At 36.7% G+C, this 18,658-nt stretch overlaps 1 protein-coding gene across 4 annotated transcripts in view; it reads right to left on the bottom strand.

Moving 5' to 3' along the window:
• Positions 1-18,658, bottom strand: part of topaz1 (testis and ovary specific TOPAZ 1) — a 101,158-nt gene that overhangs the window by 46,629 nt on the left and 35,871 nt on the right. For all 4 annotated transcript variants that reach the window (XM_084424168.1, XM_084424169.1, XM_084424170.1 and 1 more), the window contains exons 10-13: positions 2,557-2,649; positions 2,159-2,274; positions 2,001-2,067; positions 1,599-1,770 (exon numbers count right to left, since the gene is read on the bottom strand). In XM_084424168.1, the coding sequence (XP_084280294.1) occupies positions 1,599-1,770; positions 2,001-2,067; positions 2,159-2,274; positions 2,557-2,649 (448 nt within the window). The remainder of the gene's footprint in view (positions 1-1,598; positions 1,771-2,000; positions 2,068-2,158; positions 2,275-2,556; positions 2,650-18,658) is intronic.

The raw sequence follows: 18,658 nt of genomic DNA, 5'->3' as shown, positions 1-18,658 counted from the left end.
GGATTGACGGCTCAATCGGACTAAAAAACCTTCATGTAAACACCTTAATTGATCCGATTGAGCTCGATCCGAATGAAATTTCGATCGGATTGAAAGGGGTGGTTTATCCCTTTTGTAATCCGATCGAGAGAACATGTAAACACTTGATCGGATTGAAAACCGAAACTGAAAGGACTGCGCATGTGCAATGACGTTAAATAGCGTAATGACGTATGACGCGCGGAACGAGCTGTTCTTCCTGTTGAATAAAGTGTCATATTAATAAGTTTCCCCTCATTCTAAAATTCTCATTTCACTCGCGCGTCTGTGAAGTAAAGCAGGACAACGTCCCACCAGTGCTTGTTTTGGATTCTCATCCACAGACGTCTGGTTTTGGCCGCGGGGAGGGGCATTTTTACTGCGTGATCAATAAGCAGCACGGCAAAACGGTTAATATGCTCTAAGTTATGACCAGAGACGAATTAATATTACGTCTGCTGTTTAAAACAAATAAAGATCCAATAGAGGAGAATATTTATGCGCGAAAAAGCGGGAAACTCTGTATATTTGTGCAGTGTGCGCATGTCAAAACATCAGATCCGATTTGAAACTTGTGACATATAAACGCGCGCATCAACCCGATTACTTTATTTATCATTCATGTAAACACCTTGTTCGGATTCATCAGTCGGATTGATTTCATTCCGATTGTGTCCATGTAAACGCAGCTAGTGTCGTAAAGTACATGAGTCTGAAAGTGAACTCGCGGTGTGTGTTATCCAGCTGATGTGGGCGTTCACAGGTTTGCCTGGATTGCCTCAGATCATTTGCGTTTGAATAGCGCGCGCTCTCCGTGGGCGGGGTCACATTAAAACATAATGAGATGAGATGAGAACGACTGACATCTCTCTCTTTTCATACATATTACATAAACTGAGAATTTTTTTTTTTTTATTATTACTTCATTTAAAAGAAGAGAATTCAAGCTTCATGCCTGTGTGTCTGTATGCCTGTTTGACTGAGTATTCGCTGAGTTATGGTTCGTTTTTGGACGCGTTTCAGAATTGACTTCACTGACAGAGAGAAAGCAGAACTCGCATCATGTTTATTTTGCTTTATTTGGCAAAAAGCACAACACTTTGTTTTTATTGTGAGTACACACAAAAATAATACACACTTAACAGGATCGATTGATGTATGAAACTTGTTTGTAATATCAAAGTCAACAGAGTATTTTGAGTCTCTTTTGAACTGATAAGGAAAAAAAGCGAGCCTATCGCGCCGGCGTGATTGTCGACCCCAGGGGGTTAAAATTATTTCTAAAGGATCATGTGAGGATCAATGAATAATGGAGTAAAGACTGCTGAAAGTTCAGCTTTGCCATCACAGGAATAAATTACATTTTAAAAATATATATAAAAAAAAAAAGTTATTTTAAAATGTAATAATATTACTGGTTTTACTGTTGACCAATTAAATAAAGCCTTAATGAGCATATAATACTTCTTTCATAAAGATTTAAACAATCTTACCAAACCCTTAGTTTAAATAGTAATGCACGTATGAATTACTTAACAAAACTAAATTTTTCAAATCAATGAAATCAAGTAAGTGTGTACCTGATTCAGCAAACAGCTCATATGGTAGGGCGAGTTTGTCTTTGGGCTCTTTCAGCAGCGCCATGGTAACGCAGCAGCAGAACCTGAGAAGTTCTGGGGGACTGTGTGAACCCACACAAACACCACAGAATACAAGTGCCAATCCAGCCCAGTCATCCTGATGCTTCAGCATCTGAAGAGACACACACACACACACAAACACACACACACACACACACACACACACACACACACACACACACACACACACACACATAAAACCTCTCCACAAATAAGTGATAATGTAAAAGACATGGCATCATAAATAAATAAGAATGGGAAAAAAAAACTAAGAGAAACAAACAAGAGAGAGCAAATATAAAAGTGTAAATAAGTACTATGGAAATGAGGTAATGATCTTACTTCAACTCTAACAACAGCCTGGGCCAGATCCGACAGCTCAGATGTGTGAGGGTTAGTCGCCAGAGCTCTACAAACAAAAACAGAGTATGTGTGACATCATGTGATAGTTTTTCGGTAATGTAACATGATTAACTGTTCTGCTGTGGGAGGAAGCATACCTGCATTTAACAGCAAGGAAAATGTCCATCTGCTGTCTAGGAACCAGCATCATTTGGAGATGACTCTGCATGACCTCACACTGATCCACACTGAATACACAACCTGCCTCAACAATCTAAATACATAAACACACATTAAATGTGGCATTATGGCTAATCTGAAATTGTAATTGCAGAGCGCACACACCCCATTACTTATCTCCATTATATTATATAATGATCTAATGCAAGGATGCCCAAACCTGTTCTTGCAGATCTACCTTGCTGCAGATCATCAGGAGCACTTGATAATTACAGACAGTTCAGGGTTGGATCTGAACTCTGCGGGTAGGTAGATCTCCAGGAACAGGATTGGGCTTTGGGCACCCCTGATCTAATGCTTAAAAAGTGAGCATTACCTTTGAGGTGAGGAGAATGAGCTCAGGGACAGTGTTGATTAGACCTCTTTCCCTCACAAGTTTAAAAACAGCCAACATAATCTCAGGAGGAGGCTGACACAAGAAAATATATAAGACATAAGAAAAACAAAGTATATATTTATGCATTATATAGACAGTAAGTAGTCAACCAGAATGCCTATTACCACCGCCACAAGGCCACAGCGTTAAATACAACCCAGTGCCGCAAAAGGACCGTTTGCAACATTGCTCAGTAAGGCTGGAATTGTGACATTTTACTTGTAAAATAAGATAAAGTAATCAAATAAATTACTGGTAATAACAATAATAATAATAATAATAATAATAACAACAATAACAATATGACATAATATTTAATCTCGACTAATTATTTATACATATGCTTAATGTTCCAGCTATTTGAGTATTTTTACTGTGAAATATTACAGTGACAGCAGTGCATGAAGTGTGCTTACTTTTTACAGTACAGTAGGCCTACTAGTCAGTATTTTAAATTATTACACATGGTGTGTATTATGCCATATAATAAATAAAACAATATGAAAGGTCGATCAATCCTATACAACTCATTGATGCATTTCAACAGGTCACACATGTACAGTGGGGAGAACAAGTATTTGATACACTGCCGATTTTGCAGGTGTTCCTACTTACAAAGCATGTAAGAAGTCTGTAATTTTTATCATAGGTACTCTTCAACTGTGAGTGACGGAATCTAAAACAAAAATCCAGAAAATGACATTGTATGATTTTTAAGTATTTCATTTGCCTTTTATTGCATGACATAAGTATCAGAAAAGCAGAACTTAATATTTGGTACAGAAACCTTTGTTTGCAATTACATAGATCATACGTTTCCTGTAGTTCTTGACCAGGTTTGCACACACTGCAGCAGGGATTTTGGCCCACTCCTCCATACAGACCTTCTCCAGATCCTTCAGGTTTCGGGGCTGTCGCTGGGCAATACGGACTTTCAGCTCCCTCCAAAGATTTTCTATTGGGTTCAGGTCTGGAGACTGGCTAGGCCACTCCAGGACCTTGAGATGCTTCTTACGGAGTCACTCCTTAGTTGCCCTGGCTGTGTGTTTCGGCTCGTTGTCATGCTGGAAGACACAGCCACGACCCATATTCAATGCTCTTACTGAGGGAAGGAGGTTGTTGGCCAAGATCTCGCGATGCATGGCCCCATCCATCCTCCCCTCAATACGGTGCAGTCGTCCTGTCCCCTTTGCAGAAAAGCATCCCCAAAGAATGATGTTTCCACCTCCATGCTTCACGGTTGGGATGGTGTTCTTGGGGTTGTACTCATCCTTCTTCCTCCAAACACAGTGAGTGGAGTTTAGACCAAAAAGCTCTATTTTTGTCTCATCAGACCACATGACCTTCTCCCATTCCTCCTCTGGATCATCCAGATGGTCATTGGCAAACTTCAGACGGGCCTGGACATGCGCTGGCTTGAGCAGGGGGACCTTGCGTGCGCTGCAGGATTTTAATCCATGACGGCATAGTGTGTTACTAATGGTTTTCTTTGAGACTGTGGTCCCAGCTCTCTTCAGGTCATTGACCAGGTTCTGCCGTGTAGTTCTGGGCTGATCCCTCACCTTCCTCATGATCATTGATGCCCCACGAGGTGAGATCTTGCATGGTGCCCCAGACCGAGGGAGATTGACCGTCATCTTGAACTTCTTCCATTTTCTAATAATTGCGCCAACAGTTGTTGCCTTCTCACCAAGCTGCTTGCCTATTGTCCTGTAGCCCATCCCAGCCTTGTGCAGGTCTACAATTTTATCCCTGATGTCCTTACACAGCTCTCTGGTCTTGGCCATTGTGGAGAGGTTGGAGTCTGTTTGATTGAGTGTGTGGACAGGTGTCTTTTATACAGGTAACGAGTTCAAACAGGTGCAGTTAATACAGGTAATGAGTGGAGAACAGGAGGGCTTCTTAAAGAAAAACTAACAGGTCTGTGAGAGCCGGAATTCTTACTGGTTGGTAGGTGATAAAATACTAAAGTCATGCAATAAAATGCAAATTAATTATTTAAAAATCATACAATGTGATTCTCTGGATTTTTGTTTTAGATTCCGTCTCTCACAGTTGAAGTGTACCTATGATAAAAATTACAGACCTCTACATGCTTTGCAAGTAGGAAAACCTGCAAAATCGGCAGTGTATCAAATACTTGTTCTCCCCACTGTACGTACTTGTTCGTTATCTGTCCTTTTTGACATCTATTCCTAAACAACACAGAGCCCTGCACATAACATGAAGAAAAATAAATGCTGAAAACATTTTATATTAAATTGTTTCTTCGTTCTACTTTACCACTTTTTACTGTTCTAATCTTTTTTATGATCTAGAAAACGTTGCATTTAGGAAAATAAACACTGAGCGCGCATATTGCGCCATCAATCCATTTTGCAGCACAGTTTCTCAGCCGCCACAGTTACATTAATTTAAGCAGACATGGTTAAGGCCCCAAATATGACGCACTGTCATACAAAAAGCCACATTTTGAGCAGTTTTTACTGCACCAATCTTTTTTTTTTAATGGGCCCTTGATTTTGGAAAATAGGACAATGTACACATCCGTATTGTGCCATCAAGCCCATTTCACGGCAGGGTTTCTCAGTCGTCACAAAGGATGTATTAAAGTTTACAAAAGGCCTTGATATTAGAAGTACTGCCCTAATGAAAGCCAAATTGAGCAAATAGTTGATGCGCTGTAAATTAATGCGCATCCATGCTCTCATTTTCTTCACAGTAATATCGCCAAGATGCACAAAGGAAATATGTTATAGTATACTGGAAATTGTAACGCATGAGCACGTAAAAATTCCCATGCGCACTCAATAGTTTCTCACGAGCACGCAAAATGTTTCTTGTGTGCACGCAAAAGCATGATTATTTTTTATTTTTGCGACGGTCCCTTTAGGGACTCCGTACCAAGGTGCAATTTAGCCTGAGATGAATTAAGAACGCTTCTGTCACGCATGTGCGGACATGGGTACTGCTGAAAAAAAAAGGTAGAAGGCCTCAAAAAACTCAAAAGTAAATCATCTGATCAAGCAAAGGATCTGACTTTGTTTGAACTCTTCAATAATATAATATAATTAAATATTGAATATTTATTAAAAGTTTTATGACAAAAATACTAAGACATTTAAATGATTTAATTCTTTATTTACATGTAGTGTATACACGTCTAGTATAAAAATGTAAGTCTGAATTGTTCATGTGCCATTTCTCTTTGCTTTTACTCCTAACAGTATTATGGGGGGTTGGGACAGTTCAGTAAGCTTCATGGTGGGGGTGGGCAATACAAAGGTGTAAATTGCTGTTGTTTTAACTTACAGAGAAGGCACAGGCAAAGTATTTTATATACAGGCATATACAGTATTATATACAATATAATACGCAGTGTTGCTTCCCTGAAACGTTTCATTACATTACCTACATGAGAGAGACTCGATGCGCCAGGGGGGCAGACAAACAAATTGGCTAAAAGAAACCCAGCGTGCACGAGAGAGAGAGAGAGAGAGAGAGAGAAAAAACTTCTGTTCTTAATTTAAGTTATGTTGCTACGTATTATTTTCATTTTACATTGTTTTAAATCTACTCACCAACACAGCAATTTCTTAGGCAATACAAATGTAAAACTATCGCAAGAATAAGATTCAGTAACCCTCATATTACATCAATTAGTGAATAGTGTTTCATTTATATCGCAGCACAGCCAGATCCGTACAAGCTCGGCAAAGCCACATTTGACAGATAGATTTCCCTTCTGAATTAAATGAGAAACTGTTACTTAAGCAAACCAGTGAATAATCATGCTGAGTAGGGCTGGTACAATAAATCGATGCATTGCGATTCTCCAATGATTCTGGAACAATTTGAAGATTTTCAGTAGCATCAAGATTTTCTCTTCAATCGATTTTGAGCTTAGTTTTTAACAGCAGGTGGCTCTGCGTGCTTTAGAAACAACCGTAATCTGCTTGCTTCCATTTCCTTAAACACACCATTTGAACCTTCTATGAAATAATCATTCATAAAATTTGAAAAGGTTGAAGCGAATTACAAGGGCATTCACAGTGGGCTGTTTACATAAATTTCGCATCATAAAAGCATTCTGAGGTCCAAGTACATTTAACCACTTACGTGGACTCGTACTCAAGCAAATGCTCAAGCGCTTTTCACAAAGCGCACTTGAGTGTGCGGTTAAAAACTAGCCTAGAGCGCCATCTGCCGGTAACAACTAAGTTCTGAATCGATTGGAGAGAGAATCACGATGCATACAGAAAATCTCAGAATCAATCCACGAATCATTGGAGAATCGTGATGTATCAATGTATTGTCCCAGCCCTACTGCTGAGGATGTGCAAGTTTGAAAAATGTCTAATTTATGTTGATGCATGGCACCGTCGGTGTTATCTCTTCCATAAGTTTCTACTGCTGAGTCTGTCTAACTGTTTCTCCTCCTAATCCCCTCCATATTAGGGATGTGGGCATTGACTAATTTGACAGTCGTTTAAACAGAAGTTTTGTAACCGACTAGTCTAAAAGTAAGAAACCCTCTAAAGACTAAAGACTATGATCTAAAGATCATAAAGTGTATGATCCATTTGAGCACTTAATCTATTAATCAAACAGTCAAATCCCATAATAAATTCCGCTAAACGCCGCACACTTGGCAAAAAAATCATTCTGATTCCAATTCTGAAGCTCAGTTATTTTTTTCAGAGTTGAAGTGAATATGCGATGGGCGTTTGCTTGCTTTGACTATCACACCTACGTGCATGTCCTGAATATGGTTATACATGGCTCTAGTGGAAAAAAACGTTTCCGTTTTATTTCAAAATACTCCTGCACCTTGTTTGTCTTTTGAGCAGTCATTTCTGTGCACTCTGTGACTGACAAGAAGAAAACACATCTTGAGGTAAAAGGAAAAGATTAGGCCCTACCTCTACAGGTATTATTTTTCCAAGTGTTTTATTTTAATGTGCTACTTAAAATGCTTTAAATATAAATGTATCAAAGTTCAAGGCGCAGGGAAGAAGGGGGAAACCGATGAATGGTAAACGAAAGTTTTAAAATAAAACAAAAGTAAACAGCAGGTGCTTCATAACCAACTGCCGCCCATATATAGACAAAGGCAACTTAAAATGTACAAATGTAGCAGATGTACCGTTTAGTCAACTAGTCTTGCACATTTCTACTCCATATTGCTTTAAAGTACAACATTCTGTGTGGAATTCAAATGGATCCCACATGTTTTGTGGTCTGCTCCGACTCGATGATCCGCTCTGTGCTATCTAGGGTGGGGCATTTTTGTAAAAAAAATGACTCAGGGCGGGGCTTGTACGGGGGCAGGGCATGTCAATCATGGCGATAATGAAAATATTGTACTTTAAACACGTGAAAATTATTGTTGACATAAAAATCTGAATATGAAAATAAATATGACTAGAATAGGGCTGCCACCACAGTGTTTCCCACAAATAGACTAATTCGCAACGGTGCGCCACAGAATCACCACCGGCCGCCACATATTGCGTTTCGTTGTAAAAAAAAATGTTTTACGCTATTTAAAATACGCAGCGTATTCATTCAGCTGCATTTCCTTTCCCTGCTCTCCCTCCGTCTCTCTGTCACTCACGCGCTCTCTCATAAGCAATTTTTTGTCTCGCCAAAGCCTTATTTGATCGGTGAGTGATGTAGATGACTGCTGCGCTTGCGATAGGGCGCATATTACTGAAAGAACGAGCAGAGAGAGAGGCCTGGTCGCGCGCGTTTTTAAATTCACTACAGGTTAAGAATAGAATATTTGAATTAGTCCTGTCAATCGATAAAATAAAAAAACTAGATTAATCACACGTTTTTTTGTGATTAATCGCTATTAAAAACAAGTTTTTAATATATTTTATAATGTAATAATTATTATGCTGACGAGAGCAGAGGTTGCCGGTCTGCTGCCCCATGGCCCGTTTAATAGCACGTTTCGGTGCCCATCGTTAAATAACATGTTCATATCGCAATGACACTGAAAATACGATTCATCTTTCAGCCCTACTTTCTAACCTCATAAAAAGACTTAGAATGCAAAGGCTAACTTTTACATTCGGGCTGGAACATGCCTGCTGTTAGTTAAATGAAAATTATTGATGCCTCTGCGCAACGCGCACATGCAGAGCCAAGCATAGGGCGGAGCCAGACACATACCAGGTGACCAATGTCAATGCCCATTCCAGATGGATTGTGAATTAAACCAATAACGTTACCGTTTCCTGAACAAGCACCCTATTTTGTTTTGAAGGAGAAAAAAAACATACATTGCTGCTAGACTCGATCGAGACCAACTTGAATGTTTGACGAGACCAATGACCAAGTCCGAGACAAGTCTGAGTCCAAATACCAACGAGTCAAAGACAAATCCGAGACAATAGAAAAACGTCTCGAGTCCAGACTCGAGTACTACAGCAATAGACAGAGCACATGCACACTTCTGTGCGGTAATAATCTAATTAAGGTGTTTACATGCCTGTTCATTGCGATTAAAATTGGCGTACGCCAGAGTTTAATGTGATTATGGTTACTATGATTATGAGCTTAATCTTAACCCTCATGTGGTGTTCAGGTCATTTTTGTCCGGAGAAGATTTTCTTTTTCCTGAAAATACTAGTTAATGTTATCGCATTGAACTGAAACTTAGTGACTTTGTTCACAGTGACTATAACAACTTGTCCAAAAGGTTTTTTTATTGTTATTTTACTTTTTTGTGTTGTTTTTTCACCTTGTTACACGTATGGTGTTCCCGGTCAAAAATGACCGGCCTACACAAAATAGCTTATAAATCCCTTGTTATGCTGTATTATGCCCAAAAATTGGATTCAATCTTTTTATCAACTTGTTTTCTTTCAATTAGGACTGGTTTTGTATTTAATTTTCAAACGGTTTAATTGTAGGAGTCATTTATCCGAGCTTATGCACCTCAGTTTTTGAGTGAAAAAAGCATTATTTGTTAATAATTTTGGCAATATTGAGAAAAATATGAAAATAAATTGCACTGTTGATCACACTAGTCTACTTTAATGTTTAACCAGGAAATTTCTTTTGAAATGCTTTTATTTTGTACAAAATGGCACATTGTCACACTTGTGGTCTTCCCGGTCAAAAATGATCGGCCTAAAAAAATAGCTTATAAATCACTTGTTATCCCTTTATCGGGCGAGGAACCATATTTGGTAACTTAATAGCGCATTCAAACTGAGTCTCCCCTGCCTGTTTGCGTTGTCATATGAGCGCATAGATTTCTCCTAGCCAATCAGCGAAGATCAGGCTACGTCACTGATAGTCACATGATGGCATCTGACCAATCAGAAGTTGCGCGGAGCATTTCAAACTTCAGTGTCGTTACGGATATTGGAAAGTGAGGTTATGCGCTACTACCTACTCCCACATCAGCGCTAATAACTTCAAAACAAAAAATGGTGAGTTGATGAAACTTACACATTCTATGGTTGAATAGTTGTGCAACATGTTGAAATAGGTGTTGTTTGCATAGATTTCTTGAAAGTATTGACATTTGTGGCATGAAAAATGGTGAGACCATATTTGATCATACAATGATCACGTAAGATTAGCGCAAGTCCATATTTAGACATATGCCCTATGCGTATAGAAAAGCCGTACTAGGGTATTTTTTCTACAAATAATGCATTATAACCAGTCTATGATTATAACGTAGGACAATAATTTACTAGTGCATTGGATGTTATCACAGGTTTGAATAACATTATAAAGTGATCCAGTGGGAAACGTAACACATTTATAGACATTTTCAAGCCATAGATATTGAAATATGTGTGGTTTTGGTCAGTTTTATGACCTTTATAACAGTTTTTAATACTTATAATGATATTTTGCACTTCTTATTATACATTTACCCTTTATGTGTAAGTTTTATGCCCTTGAAACAGTTTTTATCATAGTTAAATGCCATGTATTGGTGTTTTTTTTTTTTACTGTGAGACTTATTACTGCTAAAATAAGTGGTACCACCAGTTAGGGGTGTCGCAATATACCGGTATTGACGATAATCGTGATATTCAAAGCATGAAATATCGACATCGTGTTAATTTAGAGCAATACAATATACCGGTATTGGCGATATTGGCGTTTTCTAGACGCAGCGCTCGTCCGCGCCCGCGCAGCTAGAGTGAAACACTCTGTCCACACCCGAAAAAAGTAAGCTGAGCTCGCCAGTATTAACAACAGAGTTCTTCGGCTTCAAAGAAAACAGCACCTGACGAGAAGCGCAGCGCCACGTCTTTAAAATTCGAACACATTCTGTATGAGTGTACACACACCGGACGAGAAGCACAGCGCGGTTCTATTCGGCGTCTGTCCGCGGCACCCAGCAACGGCTTAGGACCTTGTTCAAAATCCTGCCGCGACACAGAGCGCAGAAAAAAGTGTTCAGATCACAGACTCAGCAACTATTGTATTTAATTGTACAGTATAATCATAACATAGTACAGACATTATCTCAATTCCATAATGTCCTTAAACATAATGATATTGCTGGCCATAAACTGAGAAAGTGCGCGTCCGGTGTGCAATACCTCGAGTTGTCATAGACGCGACGCGGATATTATTTTACTAGTCATCATGGAATGGGAAACGTGACATTAACTGTTAACAGGGGGTTTCTGTGTTCATATATTTAATAAAGGGTGATTATTAAAATTAAGAACCCCGTTTTCTTTACTCATCTTATTTTTGTATTTGCACTTGATTTTTTTATTCAAATCTGCTATCTGCATGACTTTATTGGCAGATAAAATCTGCCAATAAAATCCCCCCCCCCCCCCCATAGATTCTATAGATATCGCGATATATCGATATCGTGAATTCTTTTGGCCACAATAACCGTGGTGTGAAAAATCTAACATCGTGACAGCCCTACCACCAGTACTTGACCATACCAAAGATCAGTAGTACAGATCTTTTATAAATGTATACATTTATTTATAACATGAATCATATTAGCTGTTCTTAGGAGCACAAACCATAAATGAATACCCTATTCATTAATTTGGTTTCAAATTATGTTAATGTATTAAAATAAACATTTTTAATAATTTGAGTAATATTTCAAAGGATTTATATTTTTAGCATTGAATATAAATTGGACTGGTCTGTCATAACAGTGAAGTGCAGATCTATTGAAATATAAATAATAGTAACATTGGACTGGTCTGTCATAACAGTGAAGTGCAGATCTACTGAAATATAAATAATAAGAAAAATAAGAAAAATAAGTGAGTAACATTGGACTGGTCTGTCATAACAATACCAATGTTCAGTAGATCTGCACTTCACTGTTATGACAGACCAGTCCAATGTTACTCACTTATTTTTCTTATTATTTATATTTCAGTAGATCTGCACTTCACTGTTACTCAACAAATATTGCAATGGGCCATTGAAAGTGAATGGGAGAGACCAATGCAAACAATGAATGGAACAACACAAAATAGGTATCATTTTAAAGCTTAAAATCTCAGCTTTTTAATGCATCTAATCACTTTGATCAACTCCTAACGAGAGCTGAGTTATCACTCTAAAACAAAGTGTACCCCCGCAGGCACCACCTAGCTGCGAAATAAATAATCATAATATTTTTCAAAACTATTACCTTGATCAACTTAAAATAGATGTCATTTGAAAGCTTAGAGTCTGAAATTTACAATGAATGTAGCCAATTTGATAAACTCCTAAGAAGTGTTGTCACGATACCAAAATTATTGTTTCGATACCGATACCAAGTCAAGTATTGCGATTTCGATACTTTTTCGATACTTTTCCTGAAAAGGGAGAAACACTCTCAAATATCATTGCTGTGCTTTATTTTAAAACCGGGACAACATTCTAATCATATAACACACTAATAAATGAACATATGAACAGCAGATATATTAAACATTAGAACAAAATATGAAATATAAAAATATAAAAAATAAATTAGAACAAAGGTAATTCTTTTTTATAAATTTAGCAGCATTATATCATTTATCATAAGAAACATAAGAGCTTTATCTTGATTCTGAACTTTGAATAAAAAATATGAACAGCGATTATATTAAACAATGTTTAATATTGGTAACACATGATAAGCCTCATTGGTGATACATTTGACGTGGGGAGAGAGTTGTGGAAGGCTTATACTTCATGTTAAACATAAATATATAGCAGCAAAGACAACATCGGTAGTGTTGACGGCAAAATAGGCTACAGAATAATTCGTTCTGTAGTGAGAGGTGCAATATTTGAAAATCGATAATATTGTTTTAAATTACATTTATATTGTATTTATGTCAAAACTTTCAAACATCAAAATGTCATTTATTAATATGTATTCGTGTCAAAATGACATAGAAACATCTTTTCCTATTCTATTTTGCCTGGAAACGCTTCCAACACGCTTGCGTGTCGCGTGAAAAATAGGCGTCGGTTCTATTTCTAGCACGCACGCGTTTTCCGCGCGTCTCGAGCTGCGCCCAGACGCGTGTGTCACGCAGGCAGTTAACATGGGAGCCGAAATAAAAACAGACACGACACGCAGCCAGTGTGTCGCCGTCCTTACAAATCTGGAACGCGGTCATTCTTAGAAGTATCGATACTAATAAATTAAGGAATCGTGACGTTTTTAATTTACGATTTACTTTTGAAGTATCGGTGCACCGTGCAACAGAGCAAGGTAGGCAACTTACTTCCATATGTCACTCCTCGCATCATCTTTATCTACGAGTCGTGGACCACTTGTGCTCGCACATGCAGCCATCTCGCTGTAGTGTTTTGTCAGATGACACTGACAGCGGCAGGTTCTTTGCTGCGTGCGTCAGGAAAAAAACACAGACGTCCATAGGGAGGCGTTTTTTTTTTTTTTTTTTTTAAGTATCGATACTGATAAATTTAGGTATCGTGACGTTTTTAATTTCCGAGTATCGCGATACTTTTGAAGTATCGGTACACCGTGCAACACTACTCCTAAGTAGTGCTGAGTTATTTGCTGATAAATAGAAGAAAAAAATTTCATAATTTATAAACTACTTTTTTGTACTACATTCAGCAATTTGTCAAATACATTATACAGCTTAGATAGTCCTGTGTCATATGTCATTTGAAAGGTCTCAATGAGTAGAGTACAGCAAGCATAATTGTTTCAGGCTTTTTTTTACTAAACTTGAGCGAGGTTTTTGTAAAAGAAGCCCTTCAAGAGACCCATGTGTAAACCATATATGGATGATGGAATTTTAAGGCCCGTTCACACCAAGCACGATAACTATAAAGATAACGATAAAGATAACTATATATGCGTCCACACCAACGACCGATAACGGTCTTTTTATTCTAAGCACACGCGCGCCCGGATGATCCAGATCCATTTTAAATGCGCCTTTAAATTAGAGTGGATTCTGATTGGCTGTCAGTGTTTTATCGTTCGACAGCTGGAAAAAAAATCGTTCTGAAAGTGATCCCAACGATATCGTTTTCTCATATCTTTATCGTTATAGTTGTGGTGTGAACTCTGTTATTCTTTAATATGGAGAACGATTTTTAGAATTATATCTTTATCGTTATCTTTATAGTTATCGTCCTTGGTGTGAACGGGCCTTTAGACACATTTCCGCACGTAACTTCGTGAAACATGCTCCGATTGTGGAAAATGACACATTATTTACAGCAGATGCTACAATTAAAATGAGTCCAAACTCAACATAATCCATCACTCAGAACTAAAGATATTCCTCATGGAGTTCTAACACAAACAAAATACCACAGACACACAGACTCACATAGCCAAGCAAGGTAGCTTAGACTTGGCCTTTTTACTCGTATCTTCATGAAACATACATCAATCATAAAAAAAAAACAAGCACTCACGTTTGGTTTTCGCTCATAACTTCACAAAGCATGCACAGATCGTAGAAAAATGTACATCATTATTTTCAGTAGACTATCACAATTAAAAAGAGCCCAAACTCAGCATAATCCATCACTCAGATCTAAAGATATTCCTAATGGAGTTGTAACACACGAACCCCCACAGGCGCTCACAGAGCCTTGAATATAGATGTAGCCTAGCACTTATGTCGCGTTTTAACTCATAACTCAATGAAGCATGCATAAATTGTGGAAAATGGCACATCATTATTTACATGAGATTGTTAAGATTAAAAAGAGCCCAAACTCACCATAATCCATCACATGCACATATGTGTACATAAACATAATGAACATGCTCCTGAAAACTTTTCAGTTTTTCCCATTCACTTTCAATGGCCCATTGAAACAATGGCCCTCAATGGCCCAGTGGAACACCATAAGTGTAACTCTGTACCATTTTGTACAAAATAAAAGTTTTTCAAAACAATATTCCTGGTGAAAAATTAAAGTAGACTAGTGTGATCAACAGTGCCAATTTTCTTCAGATTTTATTTAATATTTCCAAAATTATTCAAAAATAATGTTTTTTTTTACTCAAAAAATGAGATGCCTACTCTCAAATAAATGAGGCATACGATTAATCAGATGCAAATGGAAATATAAAACCAGTCCTAATTGAAAGAGAACAAGTTGACAAAAAGATTGAATCCAATATTGGGTGATAATACAACATAAGTGATTTATAAGCTATTTTTTGTAGGCCGGTCATTTTTGACCGGGAACACCACAAGTGTGACAATGTGCCATTTTGTACAAAATAAAAGTTTTTCAAAACAAAATTTCTGGTGAAATATTAAAGTAGACTAGTGTGATCAACAGTGCCAATTTTCTTCAGATTTTATTTAATATTTCCAAAATTATTATTTATTATTATTTTTACTCAAAAAATGAGATGCCTACTCTCAAATAAATGAGGCTTACGATTATTCAGATGCAAATTGAAGTCCTAATTGAAAGAGAACAAGTTGACAAAAAGATTGAATCCAAGATTCGGTGAAAATATGGTATAATGAGTGATTTATAAGCTATTTATTATAGGCCGGCCATTTTTGACTGGGAACAACACAGGTGTTATAGGGTTTTGAACACCACATGAGGGTTAAGCTTAGTTTGGTCGAAGTTTTGCGTTTAAATGAGGTAAAGATACAATTTATACAAAACGAAATTCACTTTAAAGAAAGGTTTTCTACAAAATAAAACTTAATGACGTGGTCTGACCTATGATGTCTGACCTATACTCCATATGTCTTCCGGACAGTTATATGTTACGTATATATAGCAGATTGGCACTGCACATCTTGCACTGTATTTTCATCTACTTCATCAAGTGATTCCAGACATCCGTTTTCGTCATTCATTCAACCGATTTGTTCAAACGGCTGATTTATTCAGGAAAGAAGCAAGTGATTGTTTATTGAATCATTAAACTGATTCGTTCAAAATGAACGAACGAACGAACGAACGAGGCATTTATATAGCGCTTTCATATACTACTGTACACCCAAAGCGCTTTACAATCATATCAGGGAATCTCTCCTCAACCACCACCAGTGTGCAGCATCCACTTGGATGATGCGATAGCAGCCACAGTACAATGGCGCCAGTGCGCTCACCACACACCAGCTACAGGTGGAGAGGAGAGAGATGGATAGAGCCAATTCAATGGATGTTGCATGGAGACTCTGCTACAGTTTTATTTTGAAATTCTCGTCTGCAAAATAAAGGGTAAACACACAATATTGACTCTAAAAAGTAACTCACAATGTTAACTTATTGTTAATTTAACTGTTGTATAAAATAAATATCACATTTGCAATTGTGCTGGGGAAAACAGCACTCTTGCTCATGTGATATTGTAATATAACAACATAATATGATATAAATATAAGACAAAAACTAATTTGGGGACATACCTATAACTGCACACATCACACAGTGAAAGCAAGAGTGACGTGATGTCAGCTCGCAGTGCCTCGTACATAGTTAAAACAATGATTACAATATCATCATAGACAATACATAATCGCACACCCCTACGCACATTAAGAATGAACTTACAATTGAACTGACATTTACCAACTTTCTTCTCTTTTTTCAGAACCAATCCGATACCAAAAATTCTGTAGTATCGACCAATCCGATACCAGCGCAGTTTTTTTTAAATCAAGTAGAATTTCTATAACTCTGTGTGTTGAACTGATAATCACTCTTTTGTGTGTTAAACACAATCTACTTAATACAGACAACTTCATTAAAGAAAAACAACAAATCAAAAAAATATATGATCATAATCTATGACCAAAATGCTATTATAAGCTAAATTAGTGGATAATTGAGCAGTAAAATTTAGTTAAAGTGATTTATGAAAAATGAGTGCATAATAGTTGTATAAAATCTGAACATTTAGTGAAAAAAAACATTTAGTGGGGAACAAATAAGTGATAACTTTACACCTCTACTTCTCAGCGCTCTCGTACTATGTGATGACAGCGCACCCTTCTCAGCCGCTCCAGCAACGGACGCAATCCGGAAAAACTATCGGTATGGATATTTCCACCAATCAACTATCGGTACAGATATATCGGCAAAACCGATGAATCGGTCGACCTCTAATTCAGGCATCACTGCACGCTTTCAAAGCCATAGCTTTAAAAAAAACAAAAAAAATAAACATTCAAGTTATTTTTTATTAATTCAATTAATTAGATAGGTTTTTGATTAAACCATTAAAATGGAATATAGACCAAATAAAACAAAAGCACAGAACTGGGTAAAAATAAAATGGAATTTGAAGAAAAAACACATTATGAATCTAATTTTTGTTAAACTGTTAATAAATTTCATGATTCACGGGCACTGCACTTTTTCCACACAGAACCTGCCTGTTTTGGGAAAATGAATTTAATGATCCAATTTTGTGGAAAGATTATTTTAGAACAATTTATAGAACTACAATCGATTCATATTCCAGAATATTTCAACTTAAAATCTTTTATAATATTGTTGCAACAAAAAAATCTCTGTTCAAATGGCAGATAGAAAAGGATCCCTGTTGTAGGTTCTGTGGGGATGAGGAGGAGGACCTGATGCATTTGTTTTATTTTTGCCCACATGTGGCTAGGTTTTGGGTCAGTATACAGTTATGGTTAAGGTCTATGGATATTGTTTTGCAAATCACACCTCAGAATATTTTGTTATGTGTCTTTGAGGGTAAATGCATACATTTTTTGAATATGATTATTTTGATGGGTAAAATTTTTATTTTTAAAGCTAAAACTTTATCAAATTTATGTATAAAACACTTTAAGAATAGAGTGTGTTATCAATATATGCTAGAAACAATTATTGCAACAAATAATAATAGAATAACTGAGCATGAAAATAAATGGAATGTCTGCTTATTTGAGTTAGAGATATAAATATTAGGCGTTCGTTTTTTTTTTTGTTTTTTTTTAAAGGTGCTGTTAAAAACAGCTGCTGTTGGTGTTATGGCATAATTGTTTTGCTAATTCTATTGTGATTTTTGTTTATTGATTTTTTGACCAGTAGTATTGATTTATTTTATTTTTCATTATTAATTTTGTTTGCTTTGTGCTTCCTTTTATTTTGCTTTTTTGTCATGTGTGGATGATTGGGGTTGTGGTATGAATGCATGGGGAGGTAGGTGGGGGGTTTGAAGCTTGTCTTGTTATTTTACTTGTAATAAAAAAAAAAAATAAATAAATAAATAAATTTCATGATTTTAATTAATTATACATCGTTTTTGAATAATGAAATGTAATTTAACCATCCAGAAAAAACTAACAAAAAAACAGAATCCAGAACAATTTTAATGGGAAAAATGGAATTAACTCACATTAAACTAGGTATCCTGTAAACAATACCCAGCCCTAATTTTGAAATTTCAATTATTTTATTTTATTTCAAGAATAAAATAATTAAGGAATATTTAATAATTAAAGAATGAAAAATAAACACATTAAAATGACAGATAATGAATAAAACACAGGAAAGTGTTTCTAATTAACAAAATGTAAATTTTCAGCATTTATTTTTTATTTGTGACAAATAT

This window comes from Rutilus rutilus, assembly GCF_951802725.1.
Source record: "Rutilus rutilus genome assembly, chromosome: 11".
Lineage (NCBI taxonomy): Eukaryota > Metazoa > Chordata > Actinopteri > Cypriniformes > Leuciscidae > Rutilus > Rutilus rutilus.
Note: the sequence above shows the minus strand (reverse complement) of the source record. Positions and strands in the feature narration are given on the sequence as shown.